Source organism: Musa acuminata, chromosome BXJ2-7, assembly GCF_036884655.1.
Source record: "Musa acuminata AAA Group cultivar baxijiao chromosome BXJ2-7, Cavendish_Baxijiao_AAA, whole genome shotgun sequence".
Taxonomy (NCBI): Eukaryota; Viridiplantae; Streptophyta; class Magnoliopsida; order Zingiberales; family Musaceae; genus Musa; species Musa acuminata.
The window spans coordinates 9,909,456-9,923,799 of record NC_088344.1 but is presented as its reverse complement, the minus strand read 5'-3'; the positions used below and the strand labels follow the sequence as shown (position 1 = coordinate 9,923,799).

The following is a 14,344-nucleotide window of genomic DNA, read 5'->3' as shown; positions in this document are numbered from 1 at the left end:
TTTTCAGGGATTACACAGCAGTGTACAGCACGATCATATGATCCCATCATGATGCTTCTATTGTTGAGCCGGCACCACAGAGGCAGAAGCGCGCATGCGCTCGCTCGCGGCGCATGCTTCCATCTGCGTTGGATCTCGAGTTAGTCCTAGGAAATAGTTAACCTCTAAGATTGATTCTAAAAGTGTCTACGTTTTGGTAATACATTTCATTAATTATACACTGTACTAAAGGAAAAAAAAATTAATGTCTAAGATGAACTAAAGATTAGTTTTTAGTAAATTTGACATTTTCTTCCGGACTCTTTCAAAATCCTGAATGCTTCTCCGATGACATATGTGCAAACAAGTCTAGACCCGTTGGGATCAAAGCCTTCATGCACATTTTGTTGAAGAGCTCCATGTGACACATTATACTTGACATTGCTCACTGGTATCTTCTCGGAAAAGATAATTCAACTTATGTTTTGAATACATCCTGATCCATTTAGCTCTTTTCTCAGATTGCAGTTTAGTTTCACAAAGTGCAAAGGTAGAACTCAGCATCACACCACCATCAGTTGTGAACTCAGCGTCTCAATACATACCGGACCACCAACGGAAGAACTCAGCATCTCACTAATTAGTCAATGGCCATAGCTTCTGAACCCATGCCACTGCCATCCTCCATGCTAGTCTTCTGCTCTTCAATGACGGCCCGCAGCTCCTCTACTGAGTTCTTCTGTTCATCCTCAATTGTGTTCTGCAATTCGTCAACCTGCACAGTAGCATTGTTCAGAAGATGAGCTTCATAGTTCAGTAGCACCAAACAATCTAATTTTCAAATATTCAGAGTTCAATTTTTTTTTTAAATTGATTCATGATTTAAAAAAAAAACAACAGTAATGCTGCTCCTTTGCGATTTGGATGATCAGGATTAAGATCATGAAAAGAGTCTTTCCATTTGTAGGACTGCATACCTTGACTCTCCTCCCCAAATCCAAAGATTGATGAAAGTTTCATGCACTATGTCACTTTTTTATGAAGGCAATTAGTACCAGAACAATCCAAAGATTATACAATCAAAGACTCTAAAGGTTATATTATGAACAGGTAGATCTTAAAGATATCTGCCTTTGCAAACATAAAAAAATGCAATTACTTCAAATAGTTCAAAAAATTAATTGTCATTTTGCAGCATCTGTATGAATTTTTTTAAAGATGATATTAATAATTTCAAGCATGATGTTGCTATGGACTATTAACTTCTCTTTTATAGGAAACTCAACAATACATACCATCAGCAAGCAGACATTGTAGCATCTACTAGATTCAACCAACTCAGCACTTAATAAGGAAAAAATGGAACAAACACTCACCACATGCAGCAGAAGAGAGAACTGTTTCTTCCGAAGATCCAGTGTCCTCACACAGGAAGTATTTTCTGCCTCCAAAGCAGCAATCTCTTTCTCAAGATCCGATATAGTTTTCTGTGTTTCTGATCTTGGAGGCTGTGAAGCAATTAACTTTCTAATTGCCTCACACTCCTCCTTGTGTTGTCTCTCGATCTTGCTCTGCTCAAGCTGTTTCTTTAGATCCTCTATATCGACTTGGGCCTGAATTATTTGCCGCTGGATTTCTAATTGCAGCTCATTGAAACCCTCCTTCTCTCGGAGATTAGCATCGACAACTGCTTTGCTTTTCAGAAGTGGTAACTCAAAAGTAGATATTTCTTGTAAGAATGCTTTGTACAGTCTCTCGCACTCATTAAGATTATCTGTGTCCTTCTCTATTTCATGTGCAAAGGACATGAACTTCTTCTGCAGCTTCTTTAGTGGTGGTTCGCCTCTGGTGGTTGTAGTGCGAGTAAGAAGCCTATGTTTAATTATGACATCATCTTCATGTGGATTGAAAGCATAATGAGCAGCCATCGGTTCACCTCTCCCAGCAACCTTTCTTCCTTTTGCTAACATCAGCTTTTAAGGAGGGCCACCCTATACTCTAGCACAGAGATGTTAGATATATACAGAATAAGGTGCTGACATGAACCACCAATTTTTTGAGAGAAAAAAATTGCATTGATGATTCCTAAATCTCTGATAAAACCTTACACGAGAAACAATTTTAAGAATCAGTAAAGAAGATAATAGAAGCATATGCATAGGAATGGCAAAGCATCATGGTATCTTCGTATTTTAAGACAAGTCCACAATTCCATACTTGTGCACTAAAAAAAGTAGTCACAGAAAGGGAAAAAAACCATCAAAGCCTCGTTAAAATCAAACAGACTATAAAACTTTAGTCAACTACAAGAACATGAGGTAAATTATTGATTTAAAAAAAGGTTCTTCTTACAAGACTAAGGTGCAAGGAAAATGCATTGATGGTGTTGTTCAATAGCATTATCCATGTCTCAATTTTGTTGCTTATATATATGCATATGGAAAGCAACTAAAATAATGTATTTCTAGACTTAGAAAATCCCTCTCTTTTAACCACAGTTCACAAAAATGAACCATAATCAAGTTTGCTAATCACCGGAGATGTGGTAAAACAAATAAATTGCATTTCTCTGCATGGTTTAATCCGCTAATGAGAACACATGTAGAACAAGAGGAGAACCACACATAAAAAGAAGGCCATGACAAGTCATGTATTTAAGGTGGCAAAGCATTCTTGGCCATGGATAAATGGTTTTGAGTGGATTGGTCTATGACCTGACACAACTTGTTCTCCATTTGAGACGTTAGGTCTAGTAATTGCCATACATTGAAGGACACAATAACTTGGTGATCTTAAATTGCATTAAAAGGAGTGTTGTCATGTGAGTTACCTGTCAATATTCTCAAAGATTTCGACAAGGTCAAAAACATCATGAAACTACTGATCCTAGAGGAAAGAGGATAATTAAGCATTTTGCTTTATCTGTATCATCCAAAGGTCATCAAGTCCATCTAAGTCCTCTAATTTGCTGTTTCCACTAAGTAGCACCACACTCTTTTCTAGAGGTTACTGTTTGTCACATTCATTCTGAAATACCTGAGCAGAAATTTATAATAATTCATATTCAACTCCAATATATCTGCTGAGGAGGTCATATACGTTCCACATCTAGAGAGCTAAAGAGACAAGGCCTTACAGGAGCCTCTAAGTTTCTTGTCTTCGAGGTGCCTTTTGAATTTCACCTTGTGTATGGGCAACACCTCAAGGGCTCATCATATCCTAATGATGTGCTACATTAGATGTAGCCAAGTGTAGGGCCAGTAAACCCTTGTCTCTCAACTGGGGGGATTGATGAGGCCACATTAGTTAAAGAGTTGGAAAGCTAATAAAAGTCCCCAAACCTCCTCTCCTCAAAGAATCTTTTAGGATTACCCGAAAGGATAAAACAAGGCCCACTGGTTGCCTAACGATGTGCTTCATCACCCACTAAATATCTTCACGTTAAAACACGTATATTAATTGATACATAAAACTTCGTGCGAGCATACTCATTGTCGGGCACTACCAATCTCCGTCCTCTCGTGCCTTTATCAAATATAATCCCTACGATAGACAGACGACAGAAACAACTTAACTCACCAACATTTATAAGAAGCCACCCCAAAAGATTTTGCTTATACTCCATTACCAATAACATCATTCAAGAAATGTCTCTTGAAGGCTGTTTGGCAGTTTCTTGGGGTTATTTCACTAACTATAATCATGATACCCTCTCAAAGCCTATAAACTAACGCAAAAGCAGGGTCTTGACCCTCGTTCCACAGAACAATTGAACAAAAGGGCAAACCTTAATATTCACAAAAATTGAACACATACAACATCAAATATACAGAAAAAGAATAATCAACGTAATATAAATTCCAATTTAACGCGACAGATGGTCAATTGCTCACAGCGACCATCGCCCCTCAAACGAAGGGGCGGTAAGTGAGGATGAGAAAGGAGTCTGCAGTAAGATGGCGGAGGGAGGCCATCCCAGAAAAAGGAGAGAGTCGTGGTCGAACGGGAGAAGGAATGAGAAGATCGTACCAGAGGGAGGTGGCTGGGCTTCAACGGCCGGATCTCGACGGGGGCAACGGCAACGGAGGCAGAGACGACAGCAGAGACTTAAGAATAACCAAGGGAGGCCGTTGGCCGTTAAAGGCCAGTCAAGAGCACCGGAAGGCGGTGGGCAATGACCGGATTGACGGATCTCGTCGGCGGCGGGGGCCTTGGCTTGCTTCGCTAGGGCACGCCGTTCGGGTCGGACTTTCGGGAAATCATCGTTTTCGACGACTCTGTAATTTATAGCTAGTAAACTCGAGTCGACTCGGGAAACTCGATCTCGACTCGTGCCTCGGTATGCATCCGACCCCACAATGGGGTCGGCTCGTAGCCTTGATTTGGACCGTAGAATCGCTTGTCCCTACGATCCTACGGTACAGATCGCGACATTAATAACAAACACTGCAGAAAAATGAACCTTATGGTCCATCGACCCGCGAGTTGACGCGGCTACTTGCGAGGTCACATGAATGGAAGTGCAAAAGCATGTGTTGCCAACACAAGCCACCCATCACTCGTGACCATAACTACGTGCGAGCCTCATTAGGAATAATATACTTGTTGACATTAAAATCTAAGGGGTGGATGCCAGGAATAATATACTTTTTTAATATTAAAATAAAACAGGTAAATTAACCATATGTCGAAACATATTTCTTGAAATCTTATATTTAACCCAAATCTATTAAAAGATATCTGAATCTGATAATTTGGGGATATGTGATAAGGTTCTTTGGATATATTTTGCGAAAAAAAATTAAGAATGAATAGTTACACTAACTTTTTAAAAAATATTGTAATTAACTGATCAGACTTTACTAAATAATATCTAATTTTGTGTATTTTTGCAGGGAAGATCTTTTGACATATGAGATTCTTTAGGCATGTTTTGATTGAAAAAATATTCAAGATTGGAGCAATTATCCTGTTACAAAAACTATAATTGACAAAAAATCGACAAATAATATATATATTTGGCCATCTTCTGCAAGGTGAACATTTGTAATAATAAGGTTCTTTGGGTGTATTTGTATTTGGGGAAAAAAATACTCAAGATTTAAATATTTACACTATTTTCAAAAATACATAATTACCAAAACTTTAATTATCGATATATAATTTTATTTTTTTTATATAAGAGTTTTTATGATAATAAGAATATATATATGATCAAAAAATAACGGATAATTTTTTTATAATTTTAGAATATGTAAAAATAGAATGAATTAAGAAGATTTTTGAGTTTATAATGCATAGGTTCACAAGAATATATATATATATATATATATATATATATATATATATATATATATATTTATATAAGGAAAAAACTAAGTAAACTCTACTAAAACTTTAAGTTCTTTCCGTGCTTAGAATTAGTTATAAGAGAGGTGTGTGAGAGATTAATAGTAAAAGAGTGATATGTAAATGTTATCTTATAAACCTGTGAAAAGAAGAAAGTAAGTATTGTAAAAGATAGTTGGTCTACGTCCATTGAAGAAAGACCGATAGTAATCATTATAAATCGGTTTATATTTCTGTTTGTTATTTATTTTTATTACAAACAACTTTACTTTCTTGTTACTTAAGCTGTATATTCTTACGAATGTTTTCAAAGTTAAACATTTATTGATATAATTTTATCGTATGAAAATTTTCGATTCGATATAATTTTTACGTACGCACTAATTCATCCCTTTTTAGTGTCGATTCGATCATAATAATTATGATAAAATAAGTTCATATGTATAGTTATTAGAAAAGATATATAATAAATAATTTAATTTATAAAAAAATAAGTATAACTCTCTTATAGAATTATTAATAATTTTAAAAATTAAATTAAATTAAAACAAATATTATTTTATATAGAACTAAACACGCTGCAAGAGACCTATATTAGCTTACGGTTTGTCGGTGTTCTTGAGACATCCATTAATATATTACCAGCAGCAGATTTTGGATGTACAATAATAATAAATACATAAAGATTAAATGGTTAAATAATCAAGTATCACATCGTTTACCACGGTCATAGTCAACCAGTCGAGTTCCACGTTTCGAAGTCCATACGGGCTTCCCACCTCTTCCGGTGCTCCGAGAGCTCCCCGGCCTTACCGTGTTCCTACGGTCGCGCCGTCACTGACATGCCTCGTAATCCGTTCCTCACACGTAAACCACGTACTGAAGACTCGGAAGCAGTCTTGTTGGATGTAATGACGCTCTTTTCGTGGAGCCCACGGGAATTTCCAATGAAAAATCGTGTAGGTGAGATGGTCGACATACGCCTTGTGCTAAAAGAAAAGTTCCGCCCGCCATCGGAGGTGGTGACGATCGGACTTCCGCGCCCCACCAAATAGCCGAAGCAACGGCCGTTCGCGTGAAGGGCGGACGGTCATTGCGAAAGCGGCATCCCCAACGTTGTCGGAAAGGAACAGCAAATTACGCCATGGAAAATACGTGTGGATGGGGACGGCGACGAACCCGTCGCGCCACCACCTATGGTGGGTGGAGGGCCACGGCGTCGCATGAACGACCGTTCTCGATCCTCGCTACACGGCCTTGATCGGACCTCCATGAATGCCAACAGGGACAATTATTCCCAAATCGTAGGCCGGGCTTCTCTAGAAACAAAAGTAAAATTCGCCACAAAAGCAAATTTAATTAAGAACCCTTCCCACTCTCGGTCACCGGTCGTTTCCCCACCGTTGTTTCCTTCGGCGTCCTCTCCTATTCTCGTGTGGTATTGGGAGCTTTGCCAATGCTATAAATAACCCTCCCACCGCCTCGCCTCTAACTCGCACTTGACCGCAGCATATGTCTCAGCGGCCCAGCGTCCCGCACTCCTCTTCCGTGGCTTTCGCCCTCCACTCCCATCTCCTTGTCTCCAGTGAGATGAACCCCAACTCCAACTGGTAATAGTTGTTGTTGTAGTCGTAGAATTCCCTTTCCCTGCCACATCGAGCGGAAGGAGCTTGCTTTCCCTTCGATTCTGCCTAAAGTTGGGATTTTGTCGACCCTTTTCGCCTAAAGGAGCCACCTTGAGAATTATTCTTTGGTTGGTGTAATTTTTCCCCACATAACAAGAGATGGGCCTCAAAGGATTCCTTGAAGGAGGCATCGCCTCGATCGTCGCCGGATGCTCCACCCATCCTCTCGACCTCATCAAGGTCCGCATGCAGCTCCAAGGCGAGGCCATCAGCCCCTCGGTCTCCGCCCTTCGTCCCGCTGTCGCTCTTCGCGGGGCCACCGGCATGACCACCCTCCGCCACCATCATCCTGCCCTGACCCCGCCACGGCGCCCCGGCCCGATCGCGGTGGGCGCGCAGATCCTCCGTGCTGAGGGTCCCGCGGGGCTCTTCTCCGGGGTCTCGGCCACCCTCCTCCGACAGACCCTCTACTCCACCACGCGCATGGGCCTCTACGACATGCTGAAGAAGCGCTGGTCCGCGCCCGGTGACGGCGGGTCCATCCCGCTCCACCGCAAGGTTGCCGCTGGCCTCATCGCCGGGGGCATCGGCGCCGCGGTCGGCAACCCCGCCGACGTGGCGATGGTCCGGATGCAGGCCGATGGGCGGCTCCCACCAGCGGAGCGCCGGAACTACCGGAGCGTGCTCGACGCCATCGGGCGGATGGTCCGGCAGGAAGGAGTGGGGAGCCTGTGGCGGGGGTCGTCGCTGACGGTGAACCGGGCGATGATCGTGACAGCGTCGCAGCTGGCGACGTACGACCAGGCGAAGGAAGCGATCCTTCGGCGGCGCGGGGCAGGGGCCGACGGGCTGGGGACGCACGTGGCGGCAAGCTTCGCGGCGGGGCTGGTGGCGTCGGCGGCGTCGAACCCTGTAGACGTCGTGAAGACACGGGTGATGAACATGAAGGTGGATAAAGGGGCGGCGGTACCCTACGCCGGGGCGGTGGACTGCGCCCTCAAGACGGTGCGGGCGGAGGGACCCATGGCGCTGTACAAGGGTTTTGTGCCCACCGTGTCCCGTCAGGGCCCCTTCACCGTCGTCCTCTTCGTCACGCTCGAGCAGGTGCGCAAGCTGCTCAAGGACGTCTGACCGCCACTCGCTGGTCTCAAACGCCCGACCGATACGCCACAATTACTTCCATGAACGGCTCTGATGATGACGACGACAATTAGACAGATTATTCCACGTCTTATTTACAGCTCCGTACGAATACTACAAAATTGTGTGTGTTCCTTAATATCCGTAGGATGTTCCCATAAAGAAATGGTTAAACAAGAAAAGAAATGACGTACATAGAAGAGATGCTTCCAACGGAAGCCCAACACTTTGGTCGCACCACATTTGAATTGGTGCGACTGCACGCGTTGTGTCTATATCCGATGGTTTCGTGGAGGTAGCAAAGCCAAACTCGTAGTGGACGTAGCATTCGTGGACTGGAACGATTGGTTAAACAGCAAGTGGTGGTGGGACCGTCGTTGGGATCCGAAATGTGGCATTAAAAGCAGTGAATGCATTAAAAATGTTACTTACGTCTCAATAATTTATGCCGATAAACCACAGAAATAAGCATTGTTTTTTAACGTAAGGAATGTCCCTTATAAAAAGAACCTCTTTTGTTCATTAATAATGCAGAACGAGTTTGCAATCGCAGAAGACCAGTCTGTGTTTGGTGGTTTGACTAAGACATACAAGCTAAGTGGTGTGTAGGCCCCATGTTTGGTGAGAGGGAAGCGTGTTCCCTCACCCATCCATGACAGGCAAGCTCGACGCAGCCGTTGTTGGTGTGCGTGGCTAACTCTGGGCTCACGCAGTCACCAAATTTCCCCTCTCCGACGCGGCCGTGTTCCTCGCCTTCCGCCTCCTGGAATCCGAAACCGCCACGCCACCATAGAGAATGTGGTGGGACGAAGAATTCCGAGAAGAAGAAGAAGAAGAAGCGGAGGAAGAGGAGCAGCGAGAATCTCCGGTCGATTTCGATTTCTTCTCCCTCCTGTCCAAGCCAAAGGTGACCCTAAATCTACCTCCTCCTCCGTTGTCATTTATGGGATTTGTTGGTTAGAAATCAAGCCATCGTGTTAACTCGCGGTCGATTCTTTGGTTGATAGACATTTGGGACCCTTTTTTTGGTATATTGTTTGTTCTAGGCTACTTTCTGGGAGATTTGGGATCTTCTAGGGTTTTGTTTAGAGGTAAATGGTTCATCTGCCTACTTCACTGGGGGAAAGATATATATATTTTTTTCCATAAAAGTAGTAAGTATTTGCTTCAGCGATTGTTTATGATGTGAAATTGGAGGAAAAAAATGCGTTTCTATTACCATTATTTTAGTTCGCCCCAAATCTGAATATATGCCGGTGAATGGTAGCTCTTATTGAACAGTCGTCCTAATACATGAAATCGATTGCTGTTTAGGCTTAATGAAGTGTAGCTTTTGAATGTGTTTAATACATGAAAAAAATGTAGCTTATTAGGCGATTGTTTAATACATGAAATTGGAGGAAAAAAAATGTGTTTCTATTACCATTATTTTAGTTTGCCCCAAATCTGAAATATACTGCAGGTGAATGGTAGCTCTTATTGAATAGTCGTGCTAATACATGAAATCGATTGCGGTTTAGGCTTATTGAAGTGTAGCTTTTGAATGTGTTTAATACATGAAAAAAATGTAGCTTATTCAGCGATTGTTTAATACATGAAATTGGTGGAAAAAAATGTGTTTCTATTACCATTGTTGTAGTTTGCCCCAAATCTGAAATATACTGCCGTGAATGGTAGCTCTTATTGAAATGTAGCTTTTGAATCTAGCAAGTTTAGGCTGCAGTGGCAGTGCAAAATGTGTTTATATTACTATTATTTTTGTTGTTTGATGCTGTAGAATGTAAATTATGCCAATATTTACTCATCAATGTTCTGGTTGAACTCCTTTTTTAGATAAAGATATGCCCAACTTTATTTAATACTCACCCATATCTCAAGTTGAGAAGTTGCAACAGGTTCTGGTCGTGCTCAGAATCGCAAAATGCCCAGTGATTGTTTTAGTTATCGTTCATGAGGATTTCTTTCTTCATTTCCTTTTTCTTTTCCCTAAACTTTTGGCCACAATTCCTATTCTGTTTGGCATGACTGATACCTTAGCGCAGGTAGCCTGTGATGTTTCCTGAAGCTTCTAGAGTATATCTATCTTTCTTTGACACATCTAGTACCCCTTTTTCAGTCTTTCATGGAATGCTTTCACTTTCTGTAGGTCTTTACCAGAAAATTCTTGGTTTTTCAACTAATGGATGTGGTATCTGGTTTGATGCTGAATCATGGGAAATTTTCTGAACAGATAGAGGGGAAAGCGTAACCTGGTAGATTGAAGAAGAAAAAGAAAATAGAGAGGTTGTTAAATGCATACACTTAAGAATGTCCCCTTCAGGATATGGAGCAATACGTCGCCAGTCGACTGAAATGAAACTTTAAATAGGCTTCAAAACTTGTAATACTTAGACCTTGTACATCCAATTTCAATATGTAAATTATGCTGGCTATTTAACCAAACAAAAGAGTTTTTCTGGACTGGAGTTCGAACAAATCTTTTATGCCTGCTCCCCTTTTTGAGGTCGGAGTGGATTGGTCTGACGAGCCAAGTACAAATGTTCCCATTCCATTATGGCGAAATCTTTGATTTTTGATAAATTATGTAAATTTCATGGGCAAAATGTCCATAATTGTTAAATATATGTATATATCTGTACACGTTGCTCATCAAGCATTTTTAATTGTTTATTGCTCAGCACATCAGAATCTATGCAAGACCATAGTATTATGACCTTTTTGTTTGGTACAGAAAACAATTATAATATTTTAAGTGACTAGTGATGTGCCAGAATAGGTGTATCAACCATAGGACATCTTATATACGAAGAAGTTCTCAAATGTTTATTTTTATTTATGCACCATAAGAATTTTCTCTAATTTGATGTCACTTTGTTATCTGTGTCATTGTTCCTTGTGAATCATAATCTTTTGTGATTAGTGATATTCTTGAATAGGAGTATCTACTGTAGGATGTCTTATATGCTAAGAAGTTCTTGAATGTTTATTTTATTTATTTTTTTTCTTTTAGTATTATTACTATTATTTGTCAAGACTTGCTTTTGTCTTCAATAAATTGACATAAGTATGCCCATTATTAATTTCTTGTACTAACATTGATGTTGTTTCTTCATGTCTAGGATTACTACAAGATACTGGAAGTTGATTATGATGCTACTGAAGAAATAATCCGTTCCAACTATATTCATCTGGCATTGGTTTGTAATATCTAATAGATCTTTTGACTTCCTATGGACGTTGAGCATGTAAATTTAGCATTCTGTTATTTAAGCATGACCTTGTGTTAGATAAAGACCCAGTGGTCATTTCTTGGCCTTGGTTAAAAGTAAAAATAAAAAAGAACTGGATTGTAAAACCTTTTGGGTAACAATCTTTTTTCTTTGCATTCTTTTATGAAGCTTATTTGGTAGCAATGTCATAAAGGTTATTTGGTGCATCTCTATTTTTTACTGTGGAAACACGTTTTAGATGTCATGGAGAATAGTGAATTCATATATGAATTGTCTAATTACAGCAGAAAGTTTCTTACTTTTTTTTCTTTGCTAGAAATGGCATCCTGATAAGAAAAAGGAGGAAAGTGCTACTTCAAGATTTCAAGAAATTAACGAGGCATACAAAGGTATGTGTTCAACCATCAATGAAAGTACATCTTATCTGGTCTAGGAAAATTTGAAGGTCATTTCCTGGTTGCAGGAGCTTAAATCTGTAACCAATAACTTAGATCTTCCTGTAAGTGGATTAACGATGATTTTTGTTGACCTCAATTACTTTGATGCTGATAGCATGTTGCAAAATTCTGTACCTAAATTTGATGCACTTTTCTGCAACATCCATGAATTCTTGCAGTATTTTCCATCAGAATACTCTAAAAAATTTCGCTTTCTTTCACACTTCCTGTTTGTTAGATGCACAGCTTGTCCTCTTCGTTGATTAAAAAATTATAAAAATTCATAAACATGATAAATGTGCCCCGATCTAGTGACGTAAGGGCTGACCAATAGAAACTTTTCTAAGATTATAAGCACATACTTCTTCTCGATGTATTATCTTAAAGATCTTTTAAATAATGATTTTTTTTTCTTTTTTGGCAAAGGATTAGTGGCAAAGGTGGGATATAAATCTAGGACATTGCAATAAATTGTCGAAGTCTTTACCAGCTAAACTAGCTAAACACCTTCAAGTAATGATATCTATTATCATATTTAAATAATGCTAATTCATTCTCAATCTGGAAATAAATGTTTCTGTGGTTCAATGATGGCATCCTTCATCTCTTATGCATCTTTCAGATTTATTTGCATTAAGTAGTTGTAATTTTATTAGCTAAGTTTCACAATTAATCTTAGCTATCAACTTACTTTTTTATATAATAAGTAACTATTGCTTCTTTTTGTTGACTGTGATGAAGTAGTCAATAAATTCTCTTCGTTGACTCTCATGAAGTACGCAAAAAATTCTCTTTGTTGGCAGTAATGAACTATGCATTAACTTATAGACACTCCGCACATATTGTGCCTTGTCAATCAATTTGTCATGTTGAATGATTTTCAGAGTTTCCCTATCATGCATGAGATCGATTCTTTGTACTGGAGTTATTTATCTCAAGAATCATCTCGTTTGCACTAATTGCTAATAATCGAGTATAGGTTGATGAATGATCAACTAGCAAAGAGATGCTATCTAATTATCTGGCCCGTTTAAAATTCTGAGGACAGAATGCGTCCTGCTAAGCATTGATCTCACTCTCTTCATTACTATTTTTATCATTATTACGCCTGATCACTGTTTCTGAACAAAATGCATTATTTTAACAGTTTTAAGTGATCCTGTCAAAAGGCGAGAGTATGATGAGAAGGGAGTCTGTGTAGTCCAAGACTATAATGCTATTGTAAGCATATCTGCCCACCTTTTATTTGCCTGTTTTAGATGTTGATGATGCATATTGCATGGCATTTTTGGTTACACCAAAATTTTTCCCAATTAGATAGATAAGAACTTCAAGTTAAAATAGTGTAATGGGTAGCTTCTTACCTTTGCAACATACGTTAAATTCAAGCTGACTTTTCTGGCTTGACCTCATTTGCTAGCAAATTAGTTGGAAGTGACCCAAAAGATTGCAGGACAGAACTCAGCATATAGCTTTTAGCTAGTTAGAGCATGTCTCCATTTTCAATATATTGTCTCCATTTAATCTGGTCTTCCATTTTGGAGGCCTATAGATATAAATCTTTTGCAGCTAAACTTGTAGTTGGATAGAACTAGTGTATTAAACTTATATTGGCAGATTGTTAGCCTGATCTCACCATACTACTGTAAGTTTCTGGTATGTTGATTTCAATTCCCAGTTCCTCTCCAAATGTTCCAAGTAGTCTAATCCAACAATAAATAAATAAATAAAAAGTGGGAGAGGGCGTCAGTAAAACTTTTTCATAAAGAACTATCATAGAGAAGGATGGAAATTGGCTTTGCTAATTCCTTGTGAGAGGTTAAAATCATATTTTGGTCAAGTCTATAATTGTCAAATCTCCATGAAACACATCGTTCCGGTCGTGTAATTTTTATATGCTTGTGTAGTCTCAAATTTCAATGTTTTGGTTCTCTTCATTTCCGGCATCACAATATATGTTGTAAAATTTCAGGAATACCTGAACCGATACAAGGGCCTGATATTAACATGCAATGGCCTTGGCATTAGATATCCAATATGGTGAATCAACTGCAAGCGGTGGAACAATACTGGAGAAGATAAGAGACTTATCATGTGATTTCTCGACCAAGTGCGGTACATTTCTCAAGTGGATCATATAAAACGGCAAGCATACGATAAGATGCATGTAAAATTTTCAGTGTCGTCTCAGTTGTTGCTGAAGGCTGATGACAAACAGACTTTTGTGTCCTTGGCATGCAGACTTGATTGTTTGGGCAGGTTGGGACCAATCAAGAAACCAAGCATTCGACCAACAAAGCTCTGTGCTCGCAAGCCGCTGCCCTTCCTACGTCCGAATCATATTCGATGCTTTGTTTAAAAGGTATATAAGAAAGGGGGCATAAACATATACATCTCGTGATGGATTATGTAGGAGGAGTCGAATAAGATGCCAACTTCTGGGATCTAATTTTAGTGGAAAATCGATGAACACGGCTGCTGACCACAAGCCACAAATTCTCTTTCACTGTCAGAAAACAAGAAAAACCGTGATTCATGTGCATCCTAAGAAATTAAACACAGGCTGCTCGATCTTCAATACACA

The 14,344-nt window shown here is 39.8% G+C and overlaps 3 protein-coding genes across 5 annotated transcripts; 2 read left to right on the top strand and 1 right to left on the bottom strand.

Annotated features, from left to right (window-relative positions):
- Positions 1-435: 435 nt before the first annotated feature.
- LOC135617133 (THO complex subunit 7A-like) lies at positions 436-4,244 on the bottom strand. 2 transcript variants are annotated; one of them, XM_065117071.1, is made up of 3 exons: positions 4,009-4,244; positions 1,356-1,977; positions 436-754 (listed from the first exon to the last, which is right to left on the bottom strand). In XM_065117071.1, exons 2-3 carry the CDS (start codon positions 1,947-1,949, stop codon positions 620-622), a joined length of 729 nt encoding a protein of 242 aa, XP_064973143.1. In that variant the 5' UTR covers positions 1,950-1,977; positions 4,009-4,244; the 3' UTR covers positions 436-619. The 2 variants fall into 2 exon arrangements, with proteins under 2 accessions (XP_064973143.1, XP_064973142.1); XM_065117070.1 differs by having other exon boundaries at positions 1,356-1,970.
- Positions 4,245-6,726: 2,482 nt separating this feature from the next.
- LOC103991853 (mitochondrial uncoupling protein 5) lies at positions 6,727-8,524 on the top strand. Its single transcript, XM_065117068.1, has one exon. It carries the CDS (start codon positions 7,113-7,115, stop codon positions 8,082-8,084), a length of 972 nt encoding a protein of 323 aa, XP_064973140.1. The 5' UTR covers positions 6,727-7,112; the 3' UTR covers positions 8,085-8,524.
- Positions 8,525-8,766: 242 nt separating this feature from the next.
- LOC135617130 (uncharacterized) lies at positions 8,767-14,232 on the top strand. Of its 2 annotated transcripts, XR_010488621.1 has the most exons (6): positions 8,767-9,000; positions 11,213-11,290; positions 11,640-11,712; positions 12,908-12,981; positions 13,733-13,905; positions 14,002-14,232. XR_010488621.1 is itself a non-coding variant. In XM_065117069.1 (5 exons), exons 1-5 carry the CDS (start codon positions 8,890-8,892, stop codon positions 13,802-13,804), a joined length of 408 nt encoding a protein of 135 aa, XP_064973141.1. In that variant the 5' UTR covers positions 8,767-8,889; the 3' UTR covers positions 13,805-13,989. The 2 variants fall into 2 exon arrangements, 1 of the variants encoding a protein (XP_064973141.1); XM_065117069.1 differs by lacking the exon at positions 14,002-14,232 and having other exon boundaries at positions 13,733-13,989.
- The last annotated feature ends 112 nt before the right edge of the window (positions 14,233-14,344 follow it).